The sequence below is a fragment of the Myodes glareolus genome, chromosome 14 (genome assembly GCF_982192425.1).
Source record: "Myodes glareolus chromosome 14, mMyoGla1.1, whole genome shotgun sequence".
In the NCBI taxonomy this organism is placed as follows: Eukaryota; Metazoa; Chordata; class Mammalia; order Rodentia; family Cricetidae; genus Myodes; species Myodes glareolus.
In genome coordinates this window covers 71153627-71174772 of record NC_142039.1, presented here as the reverse complement: position 1 = coordinate 71174772, position 21146 = coordinate 71153627, and the positions used below count along the sequence as shown (strand labels likewise).

Sequence of the window (21146 nt, the reverse complement as noted above, 5' to 3'; positions counted from 1 at the left end):
AATTAAAAAAAAAAAAAAGAACTTTGGGTGACTCTCCAGGCAGCGAGATGTCTCTGTCAATTCTAGAGTTTTGGAAGTTGCTTACAATGCACTTCCTGTTTCCTTAGGTAATAACATATCTTTCTGAAGTCTTTGATGGAATTGAAGAATGGATAGATATAGTTATAGTTTTCCTTAGTTATGATAAAAGATAAAATAGATATAAATATTGTAACTGTAATTCTTACTTGATGCTTGTTTTGTTATATGTAATTTTACTATGTTAAAGTTAAAACTTTCCTTCAATGCAATGTCCATCAAAATCCCAGAAAAATTCTTCAGAGACCTCGAAAGAACTGTACTCAACTTCATACGGAAAAGCAAAAAACCCAGGATAGCCAAAACAATCCTGTACAATAAAAGAACTTCTGGAGGCATCACAATCCCTGACTTCAAACTCTACTACAGAGCTACAGTACTGAAAACAGCCTGGTACTGGCATAAGAACAGACAGGAGGACCAATGGAACCAAATAGAAGACCCGGATATCATTCCACACATCTTCGAACACCTGATCTTTGATAAAGAAGCAAAAAATATCAAATGGAAAAAAAGAAAGCATATTGAACAAGTGGTGCTGGCATAACTGGATATCAACATGTAGAAGAATAAAATAGACCCTATCTATCATCATGCACAAAACTCAAGTTCAAATGGAACGAAGACCTCAGCATAAAGCCAGCCACACTGAACCTTATAGAAGAGAAAGTGGGAAGTACACTTGAACACATTGGCACAGGGAACCACTCCCTAAATATAACTCCAGCAGCACAGACACTGAGAGAAACAATTAATAAATGGGACCTCCTGAAACTGAAAAGCTTCTGTAAAGCAAAGGACATGGTCAATAAGACAAAACAACAGCCTACAGAATGGGAAGAGATCTTCACTAACCCCACATCAGACAGAGGTCTGATCTCCAAACTACACAAAGAATTCAAGAAATTGGACACCAAAAGATCACATAATCCAATTTTAAAAAAATGGAGTACAGACCTAAACAGGGAACTCTCAACAGAGGAATCTAAAATAGCTGAAAGACACTTAAGGAAATGTTCAACATCCTTAGTCATCAGAGAAATGCAAATCAAAACAACTCTGAGACTCCATCTTACACCTGTAAGAATGGCCAAGATCAAAAACACTGATGACAACTTATGTTGGAGAGGTGGTGGGGAAAAGGGAACACTCCTGCATTGCTGGTGGAAGTGCAAGATGGCACAGCCTCTTTGGATGCCAGTGTGGCGATTTCTCAGAAAATTAGGAAACAACCTTCCTCAAGACCCAGTAATACCACTTTTGGGTATATATCCAAAGGATGCTCAATCGTGCCACAAGAACATGTGCTCAACTAATTTCATAGCAGCTTTGTTTGTCATAGCCAGAACCCAGAAACAACCTAAATGTCCCTCGACCAAAGAATGAATAAGAAAAATGTGGTATATTTACACAATGGAGTACTACATAGCAGAAAAAAATAACAACAGCTTGAATTTTGCAGGCAAATGGATGGAGCTAGAAAACATTATTTTGAGTGAGGTAACACAGACACAGAAAGACAATTATCACATATACTCACTCATAGGTGTTTTTTAAACATAAAGCAAAGAAAGCCAGCCTACAAACCACAATCCCAGAGAACTTAGACAACAATGTGAACATTAAGACACTTACAAAGATCTAATCTACATGGAAACTAGAAAGTAGAAAAAGACAAGATCTCCTGAGTAAATTGGGAGCATGGGGACTTTGGGGGAGGACTGAAGGGGGAAAGGGAGAGTCAGGAAGGGGATCAGAGAAAAATATAGAGCTCAATAAATATCGATAAAAAAAATTTTAAAAAGTTAAAACTTTCTTTTTTATTTAAACAGAAAAGGGGAGGTAATGAGGAATTCCCCTCTATGTTGTGAATATCATTGGTTAATAAAGAAACTGCTTTGGATCTATAGCAGAGCTATAGGGGAACAGAGCTAGGTTGGGAAAACTAAACAGAATGCTGGGAGAAAGGAGGTGGAGTCAGAGAAGCCTTGGAGCCACCTGAGACAGATGTGCTGAGACTTTGCTGGTAGGCCACGACCTCGTGGTGATGCACAGATCTATGGAGATGGGTTAAATTAAGATGTAAGAGTTAGTAAGTAAGAAGCTAGAGCTAATGGGCCAAGTAGTGTTTTAATTAATACTGTTTCTGTGTGATTATTCTGGGGCTAAGCGGCCAGGAATGAACAAGCAGCTCTCTCCTCCTATAAGAGCCAGTTCTGGGCAGCCAGGGATACATAGAAAAATCCTGTCCCAAAAAACCAAACAGGTCATATTATATTTGTATTTATATTGTGTGTGTTTTGAGGGTTTTTCTGTTCTTGTTTTTGTTTGCTTGCTTGCTTTGTTTTATTTTGTGGGGTGCTTCAGGGGTGAGGGCAGAACATGGGGGAACTGGAAGGTGAACGGAATTGGGGTGCATAATGCGAAACTCCCATAATAAGGATATTAAACTTAAAAAAACAAAGATGGGTAGTGGCAGGCGGATATCTGTGTGCTCCATACCAGCCTGGTCTACAAAGCAATTCCAGGACAGCCAGGACTACAGAGAAACCCTGTCTTGAAAAACCAAAAACAATAACAACAAAAATCATACTCTTTGTATCAAGAACTTCAAAGTGGTGTTTTTGGGAGACAGGGGTCTCATGTAGACCAGCTGAGGCTGGACTTGATATCCTGACCCTCTGGCTCTGCCTCAGAGTGCTGAGAGTACAAGCATGTGCCACCACACCCGCCTCAAAGACTGCCTAGTGAAACTTTCTAAAGTATGTAGACAGAGCTACCGAAAAGCTTAGAGCCTCCAAGCAGTGGTGGCACACACCTTTAATCCCAGCACTCATGAGGCAGAGGCAGGCAGATCTCTGAGATTGAGGCCAGTCTGGTCTACAGAGCAAGTTCCAGGACAGACAGGCCTATACAGAGAAACCCTGTCTCAAAAACATAAAACTAAACAAATTGACTTATTAGTCCAATAAATTCCCTGTCACTGATAAAAAGATTTTGCCAGTCTAGATTGACATGGTCAAAGTCAGAAGCAGCAGAGAGGCAGACAGAGATACAGCCCACACTGCCACTAGTAGCAAACTCTTTTCCAGAGAGCTCCACTGTTGTAAAGATGAGATTTTTGATTGTGTAGGCCGGTGAGAAGCATTTCAGGACATGTAAAATAAAGAGGTTTATTGGGAGATTTTTGAGATGGCTATATGGCATTCTAATTTTATTATACCTTAATGTGGGGGGCTGTTGGGTGCACATCACAGTTTGTGTGAAGGTCAGATGACAACATATAGGACCAAGTTCTTTCCTTTCACTATCTGGGTCTTGAGACCTTTATTCAGGCCTTCAGATCTGGCACCATCTCTCCAGTCCTGTGCCTGGAGCAATTCCACATGAACAGAACTTCCTGCCTGGAGGCAGTCTTCACAACAAATGCTGGTTGTGTTGGAATTCTCTGCTCTCAGCTAGACTTTAATGAGACCTGCGGGTGACAGGGCAATATACTTTGCTTTTTGGTTGTTGATTTTCCAGAGAGAGTTTCTTGGTGTAGTCTGGCGATCATGGAACTCTGTAGACCAGACTGGTCCACCTGCCTCTGCCTCCCAAGTGCTGGGAGTTACTTTGCTTTCCTTCTCTTTTAGGGTTTGTGGGGCTTTTGTTGTTGTTGTCTGTTTTTTTGGTTTGGGTTTTTTCAAGACAGCGTTTCTCTGTGTGACAGCTCTGGCTATTCCAGAACTTGCTTTGTAAACCAGGCTGGCCTCAAACTTAACAGAGGTCCACCAACCTGACTCTGTAGTGTAGTCAGACATTTCTCTCCTGACTGACAGCTCCCAAATAGCCACTCAGGGGCTTAGTATTACTTATAAATGCTCGGCCAATTGCTCAAGCTTGTTACTAGCTAACTCTTACACTTAATCCATGCTTCTTATCTATGTTTTGCCATGTGGCTCATGGCTTGTTACCTCATTTTCTATATACCCTGCTTTCTCAGTGGCTGGCTGGCTGGCACCTCTCCTCCCTTCTCCAACAAACCCTCCTGGTGTGTGCTACCACAATATCCTGGAACTTACTTTGTAGACCAGGCTGGCCTCCAACTCACAGGTCCTCTAGTCTCTGACTTCGAGTGCTGGGACTAAAGGACTGTGCCACCACTGCATGGCTGATACTTTGCTTTCTTATACCCCGCTCCCTTTTTTGCCTCAAGAGTAGCTCTGAGTTTTCACACGGGACAATCTGAGATTATACCTATGAACATTCCCTTGCAGAGCAGAGGAGGACTCACAGGCCTTCACAGGAGATCTTCAAGAGGCCTGAGATCATCCATGGGAGACTCAGAAGTCCAAGAAGCATGTGGTGACCAATCCCAGACTATGCCCAACAAGGCCAGTTATACAGGGGATAATGAAGTGTGTGAAAGAAGCTGCAGGGAACCCAGCCGTGTGATTTCATGTCCATGTCTCTTCTCCCTTTCCTCTTCTGCAATGCTGAGGTTCAAACCCAAAGTAAACTGAGCACAAAAGACATAGGTATATATATATATATGTGTGTGTGTGTGTGTGTGTGTGTGTGTATGAATGAACGATGTATGTATATGTATACATATATATATACACACACACATATACATATATAAAGCCCAGCAGTGTACTGAACTGCTTTAATACCAGCACTCAGTAAGCAGAGGCAAGTAGATCTTTGCGTTTGAGGCCAAAGTGACTTCTAGGACTGGATAGTCAGGGTTACAAAGGGAAACCATGTCTCAAAACAAGCAAACAACAAAAACAACAAGATAAAACAATGAAAAAGAAGAAATATTTTCCTGAAACAAATATACAGGACTGACAAGATGGCAAACACAGGGACCATCCTGCCTCTTGAAAGCTGGGGTTACATGTGCGTGCCTCCATACCTGGTTTAAGTCTAGAATGCTTAAAGAACTTTTCTGCCTCGTAATTTAAGAAACACTTATTTAAATCCTGATAAAGCTTTTTTTTGTGTGACAATATTAATTTTTCATGTATCAAGGAAACCAACGCCCTAGTCTGGCCTCTGCAGGCACCAGGGACATATATGATACACAGACATACATGCAGACAAATAAACAAATAAATAAATAAACACACATTAAAAATACATAAAATTTATTTTGCAAATTTTTTAAAAGATGCACACTATGTATGCCTCCCAGCACTTGGGAGGGAGAGGCAGGAAGATCTCTCTGTGAGTTCAAGGTCAGCCTGGTCTACAAAGCAAGTTCCAGGAGAGCTTGGGTTACACAATGACACTCTGTCTTAAAAAACTCACAAAGATACACCAGCAATAATACTTCTCTTACATGTCTACAATATAAAAAAAGACTATAGAAAAAGCAAAACAAAGTATTCAAGGAAAGATAATCTGAGACCAATCCAGACTGAATTAACTTTATTCTGTAAGGAATTTAGAGACCTTGAGCAAATATTGATATTGCATTAAAAACAAAATTTGTACATCATCCAAACTTTAAAAACCAAGTCAGTATTGATACTAAAAAAATGTATTAAGCAAAATTTCATTTTAGAACAAAATACTATCAGTGTTTCTTCACAAAGAGATCCACAAACAGAAAATTCGAAATGATGTAACTTTTGGGCCTCAAAGAGACCCAGCGAGTTTCAGGGAGCACCATTGAACCAGTGTGACTGCCATGTACTCTGTAAGGTAACAAACTAAGGCGGGAAAAAGTGCTGACGACGACTATTCTGGTGTGAAGTTGAGTTTCATGATATTGTTACAGTATTTCCTCTACTTTCTTCCTTCAAGAGAAATAACTGGATATGTGAAGGTCTAAAAATTATTTCCCAAATACATTTTACCTTTCCAGGACAAAGACACTTATACTTAACAAACAGAATACTCATTCAGCAATACAGTTATTAACTATGTTAAAAATGTTTTGATTGTGAATCACTAGAATTACAGACAGATATTAGCTGCCATGTGGGTGTTGGGAACTGAACCTGGGTCCTCTACAAGAGCACCAAGCGCTCTTAAGGAATGGATCACTGATGTGGGATTCCCCTCAGTATGCTGTGATTCTGGCGGCTGGGATGAACAAGTGGCTCCTCACTACGGATGACCTCTCTAGCCTTAAAAGTATTTAACAACTCTAGTATACTCTGACTTAAAAAACTCTAAATCAAGAATATATACATATATATTTGTTTGTTCTCTTTTTTATAAGACAGGGTCTTACTATATAGTACTGACTGGCCTGAAACTCATTATGTAGAATAGGTTGGCCTTGAACCCATGGATCATCCTGCCTCTGCCTCCTAAAGGTTGAGATTACATGTGTGGGTTTAAGTCAAGGATGCTTAAAGAAATTTTCTACCTCTTAATTTAAGAAATATTTATTAAATACCCGAGAAAGCTTTTTTTCTGATGACAATATGAAGTCTTTATGTATCCGGAGTATTAAAAATAGTTTCAGGCAATCCAATTACACCACTCAGAATCAGACCCCAAAAGCTCTAAAGTACAATTCTTGGAGGAGGGGGGTTGTGTACTAAATGTTGTGCACTTTTACCAAGAGAGACTGTAACCTGAAACTTAAATACCAATATTTCATGTAATTTGCTTGTTTTCTTTTATTATATTTGTGTGTGTATGTGCGCTTGTGCCCACATGTATGCATATGAGCACATACTGCATGTCAAAGAACAACTTATACTTCGTGCTATATGGATCATAGGATTGAACTCAGGTGACCAGATTTGGCAGCACAAACCTTACCATCCAAGTCATCCGAGTCACCTCATCTGCCTAAGAACCAGCACTTGCTTTTTTCTTGTGTTAGACCTTGGGCACACTTAGGCAAGTGCACTACCACTGACCTAGATCCCCAGCCCTGTTCTTTGTTGTTGCTTTATGTTTTTGTTTTCCAAGACAGGGTTTCTCTGTGTAGCCTTGGCAGCCAGGCTAGCCTTAACTCCCAGAAATTTGCCTGCCTCTATCTCCTGTAAGGCTTCATTATGTAACCCCAGGATGGCCTCAAATTCATGATCTTTGTACCCCTGCTTTGGGTTCCAGGATTACAGGCATTCACCACCTGCCTTGTTTTAACAGGGAAAAATTCATAACCTACTCAATCATCCTGAAGGACAATGAGACTAAAAGCAATAAGATATTTATATATAGCATAATATAGATGTCTAAAGAAACACTTTGGAGGGAAAGGAATCATATTTTTAATATGATATAGCCACAATCACTTTCTCTAAAAGTAGGCAAGGAACGAATTAGCATTTAGGCACAGTCAGGTTGGGAGGGAACCTGACACAGTAACATTAATGCAGCAGAAAGACGTGGAAAGATGAGGGTGGCAATCTCAAGCACTAGAGAGGTAGATGCAAGAGGATCACAAGTTCAAGGCCAGTCTGTGCTGCAAAGGGACTCTCTCAAAAGGAGGAAGAATAAAAGAAAGAAATGCAAAAATCTCATTATGCTGCTTATGTCTAATTTTACAAAACCAAAGGCAAACCAACTATTACTCATTTCTGATGAAAAAAATTAAAATAAAAACTCTGAACCTATTTTGTGAATGTCTATTGTAACATTCTTTGATCCTGTTCATGAGTTCCAGTCAGTCAAATAGAGGAGGTAAGCTTAAAAGGCAGCAACAAACATGACAAGGACGTCACCTTTCTCAGATGATCACATCGCATTTTCAGTGACAGAGGAGAGGTCAGTGACCCTCAGTGACTGACAGACTTTATTAGTACATTCAAGACAAAACCCCACTGTTTCCAGACTCTTAAATATTGGTATCCAAGGTTGACATTAAGGAGTATCGCACTCTGAAAGGAGGTCTGATTGGAATGGGGTTTGGACCAGTGTGGGGCAGTACTTACTGACAGACGACTTCTGTAACGAACAACTAGTTTCTTGTATTTAAAAAATAAGCAAGACAGAATTTCAGAGTCTTACTTTACAATACATTGTAAACGTCACAGACCAGCACAGGTACAAAGTGGCTCCAAGTGGTTTATAATACTTTGTATCGTCCTTTATTTGTTGGTTGGTACGAATTTTGCTATGACAGAAAATAAAAGGTAGGTTAGAAAAAGCACACATAAAAAAGGTGAATGTTTAAGATAATTTTCTTTTAACAATTTGTTATACTATCACATAGCCAAAATAAAAAGGCAGTGGAAGCAGAGGGATAGTTCAGTAATGAATTCATTCTCTCTGTTTGCCCACATCCTTTCCCTGATAACTCTGTAGTCTCCAAGCATGAAGTTCTTTTTCTATTACTCTTTAGTGAAATAATCTCAAAACCGTTGTACACTACTATATTCAATAACCCAGGCTAACCATGAATGTATGAAATCCTCTTGGCCAGCCTACTAAGCACTGGGATTACAAGTATGAGTCACCATACTTGGCTTAAGTCCTTGACTTAAAGCTTGTTTGTATTTTCTCTTGTGTTGTATACCTTCTTTTTAAAAAACTATTTCCCTGGGCTAGAGAGATGGCTCAGTAGTTAAGAGCACTGGCTGCTCTTTCAGAGGATGGGAGTTCAATTCCAGCACCCACACACAGCTCACAACTGTCTGCAGCTCCAGTTCCAGGGGATCTAACAGCCTCACACAGGGATTCATGTAGGAAAAATACCAATGCACATAAGATAAAAAAAAAATTGTTAACAAAAAATATTCCTTGCCTCAAATTGGGCACTTGCATAGAATCACAGCACTCAGGAGGCAGAAGTAGGCAAATTTCTGTGAGTTTGAGGCCAGCCTGGTCTACAGAGTGAGTTCCAGGACAGCCAGGATTACATAGAGAAACCCTGCCTCCAAAAAATTAAAAAATAACAACTTAAAAATCCCCCAAAAAGATTTCTATGTGTAAATGGAATTTCAGAAAAGCCCCCCCCCAACTGCATTTATCCTTAGATAACTAAGCAGACTTCTTTTCCAAAGAAGCTGCTGCATGAAGAGTTTGTAGCCCACAACTGGTACTTAAGATCAACGATGTATCTGTGGCTCCCTTAGAAATTTTATCTTTAGTAGGCTTTTCTTTTTCCAAATTTAACTCACTGCCCAAAGTTTAAAATACTGGCCACACCATGGGCTGGTCAGGACACAGAATAACTGGCATTTCAGATGCTCCAATAAGTGAAAACTGGTAAATCCTTTTGCAAAACAATGTGGTAATAATACCTACTAAATAGATAAGACTATATGGTATTTAAAAATAGAAATTCTATTCCAAAGTGTATATTCAATAAAAAAATGCATTAATGTATAGCAAAAAATCAAAGAAGGTTCACAATTATGTTATTCATAAAAGTCAAAAGTAGAATACCCTCAAGTTCAGTATGTAAGCAAACTGCAATGTATATAAACAATGAAATAGCATGCAGGTATGAAAAGGCATGCATTGTTGCCACCTGCAACAATAGGCTGGCCTCCTCAGTATAAAGCTGAGGCATGAAGAGTAGACAGCAAGTAGTCTCACTACGCAGAGGTGAAAACACATAAAACTAATGGAAGCCAGAGGCCAGACTTCTAGATGGAGCAAAGATCTGCATTTCTTCATTTAGATAGTGACACACTCAAGTGCCTACTCCAAAATTTCATCAAGATATATTTATGTGAGGCTGGAAAGATAGCTCAGAGGTTAAAAGCCCTGGCTGATTTCCCAAAGGTCTTGAGTTCAATTCCCAGGAACCACACAGTGGCTCACAACCATCTATAATGAGATCTGGTGTCTTCTTGTGGCATGCAGATAGAACACTGTATACATAATAACTAAATTAATCTTTAAAAAAAAAAAGATTTCTGCGTTGAGACAGGGTCTCAAGCTCCACCAGGCTGGCCTTGAAACTCAACAGCTTCCACTTCCGAAAACACCAGGATTCCAGGTGTTCAGCTGGTAAGACAGGTGTTTATGATTTCTATGCCCGTGTGTATTAAAGTTCGATAAACAGTCACTAAAACAAGTAAGGCCTGAGGGTTTCACTTACCAGTCGGATCAGTTCTTCTTTAATGAGCCTGGTGATTTCTGCCTTTGCTTTCTGCACAGCCAGCTCGTTGGCACCTGATGATTGAGTAGAAAATGTATGGTTCATACTACTGTTTCTCCACTGAAAGGAGGTCCAGGAGACCACGCCTGAGGTAATGTTAGGGAGTATACTGCCTGCCAAGATAGTGAACTGGTACAGCTGGGTGACTTTCTAACTTAAATGCTGACCAAAGCATTGGACCTAACAGAAGTGTGTCAAGCCTGTGCGCACTTGGACAGCACATGCACCAAACTATGAAGATGCAGAGAAGAGGAACATGGCCCCTGAATAAGGATGACACACAAAATCATGAAGTACTAAGTATTTAAATAAAAGAAAATGTGTATGTCCTTAAAATTCGTACCTTCTTTAAAGCAATTTTCAAACATTAATCACCACAATAGGTCTGTCAGCTTTGAATCTATACAACTGTATTCTGAACTTATAAGACCTCAAGCGACACATGGTCACAGATTTCTTAGAGGTGTCCCTATTTTCAGTTCTTTCCTACTATCAACTTCACACTGACTCGTGTTACACCTACATCAACCCTGATCTAACTCAGGTGTCACACAAAAGCAACGGTACGTACTTTCAATCGCCAAGTAAATTTTCCGCTCTCCTTCCTTGGGCTCTTTGCCAGGAGGGAAGTAGGTGCCTCTGATGGTGATGGCGGCTTCCGAGTACTCACTGATTCTCTGCAGAGCTTCCTTAGATGTGACTTTCCATCTCGCCGTCTAAAAAAAGGTTTGGGGACTCAAATCACAACACAGAAGTCTGAGTTGAGGGCAGGTGAGATAGACGCTCAGTGGATAAGGGTTCCGCTGCCCAGGCTAGCGACCTGAGTTCAACCCCTGAACTTGCGGTAGAAGGAGAAAACCAATTCCAGCAAGCTGTCCTCTGACTGACACGCCCATCCTGATCCCTGTTCTCCTCCCAACTCCTAACACACAATACCACACAATTAATCTAAAATTCTGGGCTGAAAAAGAATTCACTAGGCAGTGGCAATGCACACCTTTAACCCCAGCATTGGGAAGCAGAGGCAGGAGGATCTCTTTGAGTTTGAGGCCAGCCTGGGCGACAGAGTTCCAAGATAGCTAGGATTACACAGAGAAACCGTGTCTCAAAACTAAAAGAAAAAAGAAAAAAAAAAGGAAGGAAAGAAAAGAAAGAGAGAAAGAGAACAGATCACAGATTCACTATTACTCTCGCCTATATAGGTAAAAGTCAGGCATTTAATGTTCACTTAGAAACAATCCTGTCTCAGGGGCTGGAGGTCCAGATCAGCACTGAAGTGTTGTCTGCGTGTATAAAGTCCTAGGTTCTCCTCTAGTGCAGAAAAAAAATAAGCAGAGACAGGACTGGAGATGTGTACTTGTCAACCCAGCACCTGTGAGGTAGGAGGGTCAGGCCCTACCTCAAAAAGAAAGAAAGAAAGAAAGAAAGAAAGAAAGAGAGAGAGAGAGAGAGAGAGAGAGAGAGAGAGAGAGAGAGAGAAAGAAAGAAAGAAAGAAAGAAAGAAAGAAAGAAAGAAAAGAAAGAAACGAACTAAGAAAGAACAACATGTGTTTTAAGGAAAGGGTTCTGTTCTGAAAGAAGCATTTCTACTTCACAATATAAAAACCTTTATATTTGTTACTTGCCTGTGGGAAGTCATTAATTTCTAACTCTTCCTCGTATCTCTTGAAAGATTCGCTCTGCCCACCCTCCTGCCTCTCCTCTTCCTGTTTCTCCAAAGGCACATAATTGAGCTTGGCATTGATCTTTTCAGCAAGCTGTTCTGCAATGGTTTTTGCCGACACCGTGGGAGCCAGAATGGTGCCCCCTCTGAGAATGGCATTGGTGGCTTGCTGCATCACATCCTGCGGTTTAAGAAGACCTCCAGTTAAACCTCAGCTGCAGAAGAGAGAGGGCCAAGGACCTCACCATAAATGATTCTCCCCAAAGCCACTAATTCCGCTTAATAAACAGAAAGTATCGAAAGCAATCCCTCACACAGTGTGAGTGCATAACTGCTAATGTCATTTTCCTCTCATGTTGACGAGAAAACCAAGGGACAGTCAGTGGCCTACCATGTATCACCACACTGTAGACACGGAGCATTAGCTAACGCACAGTACACAGAACATAACACGGTTTTTCTAAAATCGTATATCTTGTGACTTGTGGCATTTCTACTTTGTTACAATGCCTGTGTGGCCATCATCACTGAGCCTTCCCCTACCCACAATGAACCATCCAAAAACTCAATAACTTATCATTCTTTAGGCATGCTATAAAAATTCTATTTTGCTGGGCGGTGGTGGTGCACACCTTTAATCCCAGCACTTGGGAGGCATAGGCAGGTGGATCTCTATGAGTTCAAAGCCAGCCTTATCTACAGACCGAGTTCCAGGACAGACTCCAAAGCTACAGAGAAACCCTGTCTCGACAAACCAAAGCCAAAAAAAATAAAAAATAAAAAAAAAAATCAAAACCTTCTGTTTTACTTGGTAGTAAGCAGTGCCCAGCACGACGGCGCACTCCTATGATCTCAGGAGCAGGAAAGGAGAAACTGTCAGCTTTGGGTTGGCTAGGAATACAGACCCTGTGTCTAAAAACCACCTCAGCTAGGCGTGGTGTCACACACCTTTAGTCCTAGCACTCGGTAGGCAGAGACAGGCAGATCTTTGTGAATTAGAGGCCAGCCTGAACTACATAGTGAGTTCCTGAACAGCCAGGGTTACACAGAGAAAACCCTATCTCAAAAAAACAAAAAACAAAAAAAAAAAAACAAAAAAACACTCAACATCAGATCACCAAAGAAAAGAGTTTCAGATTCTGGAGCATTCTGGATCAGGATGCTCATCTACTCTCTATGAGCTGTCCACAACTCATAGGCCTTATGGGGTTCTACAAGAGGCACACAGAGATGCTCCTGGAGGGGACCCACACTGAAAGTGGGGTCTGAAGCACGTGGGGCACACTTGTCATCCTGGCACGTGGGAGGCAGAGAAAGAAAGACCAGGACAGGGTCATCCTTGGCTACACAGAGGGCTCGAGGCCAGCCTAGGCTACAAAAAAACCATGCTTTTTTAAAAATGAAACACTTTCCACTTTGAACCATCACTCTACAGATTCTCCTGTCATGGCAACAGGAACAATGACTAAGACTCGGAACAAATTACTTAATACCTGAGACTCGATGCCTAGGTTCTTCTGAGCGTTGATTCTAAGAGCCAGCCTCTTGGCAATCTCTAGCTTCTCAGCGTTGCCTGCGGTTGGGGCAGGCACACTAGATGTGCCAGGTGCAGCCATGTCTTTTACTCTCTTCTTTGAATTAAACATGCTCTCAATCTGTTCATCAATCTAAAACAGGAGAAAACAAAGAATTAGTAAATACTGGGTTAGAAATATTAATTTAGTTGCACCTACATAAAAAGAAATGTTTCCATAAAAGGTTAGAATTAGTTAAATTTACATAAATTCAAATACATGAATCAACAGAAAAACCAGCTCTTCACTAACTTTTCTTTCAAAAAATTGTCTATGATGGAAAAATTAAAAAAAAAAAAAGACAAAGAATCTGTCATACTATAAGATTGCCGTAATCAGACTTCTGAGAAGCAAAAAAAAAAAAAAAAAAAGGAAAAAAAAAATCCATCCTCATCTTGTCAATGAAGTCAGAGCAGCACAAATGACGCACTGAACTGTTCCAGTTTGTTCTATAATGATAGAAGGTAGAAGGGCTGTCACTCAAAGCCCACAAGTCTCAGGAGGAATGATGCAGTGCGCTCCTAAGCAGGACTCCCACCTCTAATTCCTAAAACGAGTATTTTTCTTTCTCTTTTGAGACAGGCTGTCATGCAGCTCAGTCGGATAAACCACTGAATAGCTGAGGATCACCCTCAATGCTTTTTTTAAAATTTATTCATTTTATTTGACATGTGTTTTGCCTGCTTGCATATATATGTACCATGTATATGCTTGGTGTCTAAGGAGGCCAGAAGAGGACTTTGGTTGCCCTGGAACTGCAGTTAGAGAGGGTGGTGAGCCACCACGCAGGAACTGGAGGAACTGAACCTGGGTCCTCCAGGAGAGCAACAAGTGCTCTCAGCTACGGAGTCCTATCTTCAGCCTGACCGTGAACTCCTGAACCTTCTCCTCTCCTTTTCCAAGGGCTGGGACTGCAGGTTTGCAGCTTCACACTGAGTTCTTACACTGCTGGAGATCATACCAGGCTCTCAATTACCAGAAAGCACTCTAATAACTGAGTCCTTCTTTTAAATGAAGAAAAATGGGTCAGCAGAGAGGTATATACTTCTAATCCCAGCACTCTATAGAGATTGGGATAGAAGGATCAACAGGCCAGGGCAGGCTGCATACATAACAACAACCTGTAGAATAAACAAACGAGAAAGAGAAGGGACAAGGAAGGAAATGAAGGCTAACTTCCCTATGAGGCAAGAGCAACAATGAAGCTTTCAATTCTCCAAACCAGGAACCCTAGTGTAGTTATCTATACTGCCATTAAAAAAGGAAAATCACCTGCTATTAACTGTGTGTGCCTCAATGGATAACACACGGAGTCAGCTCCCTCCTCCCATCTTTACATGGATTCTAGGGATAGAACTCAAGTACCCAGGTTTATATGGCAAGCGCCTTTATCTGAGCCATCTCACCAGCTCCCTTGTCTTGTTTTAAATGTCTTTGAACAGGGCTTGGTGACACACATCAAAATCCTGTCTCAAAAAATTAACAGAAACGAAAAACCAGCTGGTGAGATGGCACCTGCCATGTAAGCCTGCTGACGGAGTGGCGCTCCAGGATCTACAAGCAAAGAGAGCCGAGTCACCTACACTGTCCTCGGGCCCCAACACACATGCCATGGATCATGCACCACAGAAACACACAAAATTAATTATTACAATAGAATTGAAAAAAGGACAAACAAAAAAGGACAGTTTTACCCAAAATGACTTGTGGAATCATGATGAAAGCCACATAACTTCCTTCAAAAGATCAGATGTAGTGGGTCTTTTATCTTCTCAGACTCAAATGTAGGGAAAGCTTGTTGGACTTAAATTTAATTAATTTAGAAAACATTTCTAATGAAATAGTCTCAATTTAGTTTCTTTTTATAAAATAAATAAATATATATATATATATATATATATATATATATATATATATATATATATATGTTTTCCCTTATGGAGTTAGAGCCAAATAGTTTCTATGGTGAGGGTGTTTGCAACTGTGCATTTAACTGAGTGATGTTGTTTTAAATTAAACAGCACACATGCTTTTAAAAATCTCAGTAAAGAAGCTGGGTGGTGGTGGCACAGTCTTTAACCCCAACATTCAGGAGGCAGAGGCAGGGAAATCTCTCAGTTTGAGGCCAGCCTGGTCTACACAGTAAGTTCTAGGACAATCAGGGCTACACAGAAAAACCTTGCCTTAAAACAAACAAACAAAAGAAAATCACATTTGTGTATTTTGTGTGCATGTGTCATATATATAACATGGTTTTTTAAATTATGGGGAACATTCCTCTTGAAAGTAAGGTAGATCGAATGACTTGATCAACATCATTTTTTGTTTTTGACTTTTCCTTTTTGAGAGAGGGTCTCACGATGCAGCCCTGGCTAGCCTGCAACTTACTATGTATACCACAGCACCACAAAATTCAAAGGGATCCTTCTGACGCCCGAGTGCTAAGTATGCTACCATGCCCAGCTCTAACCTGCTAACTTGAGTTTACTCGCTACAAGGTAAACATATAACCGAGCAGCCACTTTACTTTATTCTACGCTCATGTGGTACACCAGAAAGAAACGGCCAGCAGCTGACAGGAAACCTGCCCTGTCTGTGTTCAGTCCTGAACCAATACTCTCACTGGTTTCAGTGTTCTCAACAGCCTGGTCAGGCTAAACCTACTTCCAAGACGATGTCTCAGCAGAGGCCATCTGCGGTTACATGAGAGAGTCTGCTGTGCTGCCCAGGCTGACCTTGTGCTCTGGGGTCACTGCTCCTGCCACAGTCCTCTGAGCATCTGGTACAGTCACAGATTACCACGTCTAGCTTGGAATAATTTACTATGATGTGTAAAAAACGTCCTCCTATGAACAAGCAAGCTCACAAACCACCCCACGGCACACACGCAGAGGCCGCGATACTTACATCGACTGCAGCATCCTCATCATCTGAATCCTGCAGGCCAAGAGCAGCTTTCTGTAACTTCTTCCTCTCGTTGGCTAACGCCTGTTCTGTTTCATCAAACTTGAATCCCTTGCCAGAGAAACCACTACTCTTTTTAATTATTTTTCCTTCCTTTAAAAAAAAGTTAACAAAGATAATTTTTAGAGTAAAACCTACTAAATATTTTCAAAGTAGAATATACCAACCTAACAAAAAACATAACAAAGTTTAAGCAAAAGAGAAGATTCTAGTTTCATTATTTTCCCTTCTAAAAATGTAAGTGGCTGGATGGGCACCTTTAATATGAGCACTCGTGAGGCAGAAGCAGATAAATCTGAGAGCTTGAGGCCAGCTTAGTCTATATACCAAGTACCAGGACAGCCAGAGCTACATAGAAATACTCTGGAGGGGAGGGGGAGCAAAAAAAACAAAACAAAACAAAACAAAAAAACCTAAGATATAAGTGAACACAGTTACCAGTCACGTCAATGACTCATATAAGGAAGTTTAGAACTCACTGCTTTCTGCTGATCTTTGAAGTCACTCCAGAGCTTTTCCAGGTCGGGAGGCACTGCCGTCCCTGACAATTCAAGAGCTTTAATTATGTCACCAGCATAGCGAGCTTGATCTTCTGTGATGAAAGTGTAGGCATAGCCCTAATGAAAATGAGGAAACAGAATTAAACAAGATGATTCAAAATCAACACAAAAACCCAGCACCTTAATTGTAAACCAGTAACAAACCTACTGACAAGATGAGGAATACCTCATTCACAGATCTCAAAAAAAAAAAAAAAAAGTCTAGAAATAAGCCTAACCAAAAAGGCAAAGATTTCTACACTGAATACATTAAAACTCTGAAGATGCATTCTATTGGCAGGGTGCTTGCCCAGCGTGCACAAGCCCTGGGTTCCACCCCACCACACAGGTCGAGGCAGCTACACAATCAATTCTAGGCACACCTAAGGTATGAGACCCTGTCTCCAAAAAGAAGAAATTGAAGACGACAATACAAGAAAAGACCTGTCAGGAAGGATTAATAAAGTGAGATTGCTATATTACTGAGACATGATAAACAGACTCAATATAATACCCAGAAAATTCCAATGACATTCATTATTGAACTAGGAAAAACAATCCTAAAAGTCACATGAAAACACAGAAGATGGCAAGCAGCCAAAGCAATACTAAGAAGTACAATTATTTAGATATCATAATTCTATCTTTAGTTCAATATACATTTTTTTAACACCATAAACTGAGCTTTGTAAACAACCAGCGGACACTTGGGAAGCAGAGGCAGCTGGCTGCAGTTCCCAGTTCAGATCACCCTCTCTGCCATTCCATGAACTTCCGCATTCTCTCCACTCCAGGCTCTTTAAGGGCCAGCGACAGTGACCTCTGATGGAGGAGACTGACTGTCAGCCTCTGTCTCACTGCTCTCTTCCCACAGTCACTTAGAGATAGTCCACTCCTAGGTGGGAGGCGTTGGGGGACAATTTGAGACAAATATACCTGGCTTGGGAGGCAGGACACAACTCTGCTTCTGCAGATAGTTTCTTGGGGGCTCCACACATAACAAGTAAGAAATCTAATAATGTCTACTACAGGCATATACAAGAGCTACTTTAAGACAGGTTGAAGAGATGGCTCATAGGTTAAAAGCATTGGCTGCTCTGCCAGAAGTTCTGAGTTTAATTCTCAGACATCTGCAATGAGATCTGGTGCCCTCTTCTGGTCTGCAGGCAGAACACTGCATACATAATAAATAAATAAAACTTAAAAAAAAAAAAAAGACAGGGTCACCAATGGGCCTGGAGTTTCTGGCTGGCTGGCCAGCAGGTCACAGGAATACCTGTGTGTGTGCCTAAGCCCTTTCAACATTGGGATTACAAGTGTATGCTTACACACACCAGTTTTTTACTTGAGTTCTGGTAATTGAGTTCGGGTCCACAATGACAAGAGTCATCTCCCAGCTCAACATCCTTAGCAGGGAAAGACAAGTTAAAACTACATTGATACTCCATTTCATCCCAGTCAAAATGGCTAACATTAAGAAAACAAATGACGTCAGGCAGTGATAGCGCACACCTTTAATCCCAACACTTGGGAGGCAGAGGCCAGCCTTATCTATAGAGTGAGTTCCAGGAAAGGCTCCAAAGCTACAGGAAAAAAAAAAAAAAAAACTATCTTGGGGGGGCCGAGGGAGACAATAAATTACAGAAAATATCACACTATTCACAACTGCTAAGCAGCAGAGCCAGCACAGATGCATCAACAGGTGAATGGATAATGCAAATGTGGCACAGACACAGCAGAATTTTACACAGGTATGAAGAAAAATTAAATCAAGACATTTGTAGAAAATGGTACAAGAAGTCATTAGGTTAAGTGAAATAAGACAGACTTTAATGATCAAATACCACATGTGAACCCTAGATTTTAATTTTTCAATATGTATACATACATTTAGAGTGCATGTAGGTTATAAAATCAGAAAGAAAGGAACGGGGTACACTTGATATGAGAGCAGAAGGAAGGCTATGGAAAGAAGACCCACATGGTAGGAAGAACACTGGGAGAGAATGAAAATAAGAACACATATTAAACCATCATAATTTAAGAAAGATTTCTGGGATGGACAGTTGACAGCTAAGAGAGCCGGCTGCTCTGGCAGAGGACCCAGCTTGACTCTAAGCACCCACATGGTGGCTCACACCCACCTGTGACCCCAGGTCTAGAGCATCCAAAGCCTTTTCTGACTTCTGCGTGCACCAAGCTCACACATGGTACACACACAGACATGTCGTGGGATATCTGCACATTGTGTGAAGGTGTATCACTGTAATTGGTCTAATAAAAAGCTGAAACGGCCAATAGGTAGGTAGGAGGTATAGGTAGGACTTCTGGGCAGAGAGAGGAAGGAAGAGAAGGAACCTAAGCTATTTCTACCTGAAGAAGACAGCCAGGAGACGGGAGAGGAAACAAAGGGATAGACGGAAAAGAGCTCACGCACACGGCAGGATATAGATTAACAGAAATGGATTAATTTAAGTTATAAAAAACAGGTAGGAACAAGCCTAAACTATAGGCCAAGCTTCTTCTGACCTCCACAGGAAGTGCATGCATGTCTGTGCACCACATATATGCACTTCCTCAGAAGAGGACATTGGATCCCTTGAAACTGGAGTTAACAGACAATTATGAGCTACCATGGGGTCCTCCATGAGAGCAGTCAGTGCTCTTAACCGCTGAGCCTCTTAATTTGTTTATTTGTTGCTTTTTAAGACAGTCTGACACTATCCAATACAGGTCTTCAACTAATGGCAAGCCTCCTGCCTCAGCTTTCCAAGTGCTAGGATTACGTGCATGAATTCCAATGCTCAGCTTTAGCATTTTACTTTTGGAATTTTATATATAAATATATATATATATATACACACATATATATATATTCATATTCTGCCATTTTTAGTTTATCTTCTGAGTCAGAGTCTAGTTCTATAGCTCAACGTAGTTGAGTGTCGTCTCTGCTTCCTAAGTGCTGGTGTTAGAGAAATGCACCTTCAAGCTCTGTTCATGTTTTTAGAATACAAAGTGCATGTTTGTATTTGATTATGTACACAAACACATTCTTTACATAATTATGTATTTCTGAAACTATTTTGCAAAAACGAAATCATCTGTATCATCTTCCTGGGAGTCTGGAAAGTGAGCACTCAGATGCCCCAGCAACTCTTCAGTCCAGGTAAGAGGAAGACGGGGCAGGAACGAGGACAAACCATCGGGTTATCATCTTCACATACATCCTAACCTAATTTCAGGAGTCGCCATCTGCTGCCCAGGCTCTGCAGATATGATCCCATGAGCTGACGATCCCATTTTATACGGTTATAAACACGCATGTGCAAACAGAAAGAGGGTATGATGAGAGAGTATATGTGGCCCCTAAAACATACTCACTACTCCTTAATCTTAAAAAAGAAATTATTCATTCATTTTATGTGTATGTGTTGTTGAGGTATGCCTGTGTGCCACATGTGTGCAGGAACCCATGGAAGACAGAGGACCCAGGTTCCTCTGACAGTTGGGAGTACCATGTGGGTGCTAGAAACAAAATTTGGGCTTTCTTTAAGAGGAGCAGGTAATGTTAACTACTGAGCCATCTCTCCAGTCCCATTCCTTAACCTTCTATAGGATATGCTTCCAGATTCCTCAAAATACCTCAATTAAGGAGGTGCTATTGCTACAGAACCTAAGATACAGATTTTATGTGCCTCAAATTTTCTCAGCTATAAAATGAACCGTGCCTATTTCATTGGGATACTGAGGATGAAATGTTCTTTTATGTAAAGAACTCAGAAGTTTAGCAGAAAAATAAGCTATCACTGGTACTATTGTTACATCATGATGCAACATCTAAGGTTGAAAAATCAAATATATCATTATTAATATTTCTAACAACGAAATACCCTCATGCCTTCCAAAAGAATTACTGGGGGCAGGGAACACTGAGAAATGACTCGGTGGTTAAGAGCACTGTGTGCTCTTCCAGAAGACCTGGTTTGATTTCCAGCACCAACATAGCAGTTCACAATTGTCTTAACTCCAGTTCCAGGGGATCCAACACTGGTCTCCATAGGCAATGTATACACAGATATATATGCAGGGAAAGCATCTATACACATAAAAATTAATTAAATAATTCTTTTCTTTAGAAGGAAGGAATGATTGGACATACAGCTCAGTGATGAGACACTTGCTATATCCCCAGCATTGCAAAATAGAAAAAACAAAAAGAGGGCTGGAGAGATGGCTCAGAGGTTAAGAGCATTGCCTGCTCT

At 40.8% G+C, this 21146-nt stretch overlaps 1 protein-coding gene and 1 non-coding gene across 3 annotated transcripts in view; one reads left to right on the top strand and one right to left on the bottom strand.

The window, feature by feature from the left end:
• Positions 1 to 5481: 5481 nt before the first annotated feature.
• Positions 5482 to 21146, bottom strand: part of Ddx46 (DEAD-box helicase 46) — a 51171-nt gene continuing 35506 nt past the window's right edge. The window contains exons 17-23 of one of the 2 annotated variants that reach the window (XM_048447733.3): positions 16822 to 16959; positions 16286 to 16435; positions 13295 to 13471; positions 11767 to 11985; positions 10713 to 10857; positions 10082 to 10155; positions 5482 to 8146 (exon numbers count right to left, since the gene is read on the bottom strand). In XM_048447733.3, the coding sequence (XP_048303690.1) occupies positions 8099 to 8146; positions 10082 to 10155; positions 10713 to 10857; positions 11767 to 11985; positions 13295 to 13471; positions 16286 to 16435; positions 16822 to 16959 (951 nt within the window). In that variant the 3' untranslated portion in view covers positions 5482 to 8098. The remainder of the gene's footprint in view (positions 8147 to 10081; positions 10156 to 10712; positions 10858 to 11766; positions 11986 to 13294; positions 13472 to 16285; positions 16436 to 16821; positions 16960 to 21146) is intronic. The other variant, XM_048447734.3, reaches the window with a different exon arrangement.
• Positions 10344 to 10449, top strand: LOC125409106 (U6 spliceosomal RNA). Its single transcript, XR_007234687.1, has one exon. It is a non-coding gene; the product is annotated as a U6 spliceosomal RNA (small nuclear RNA).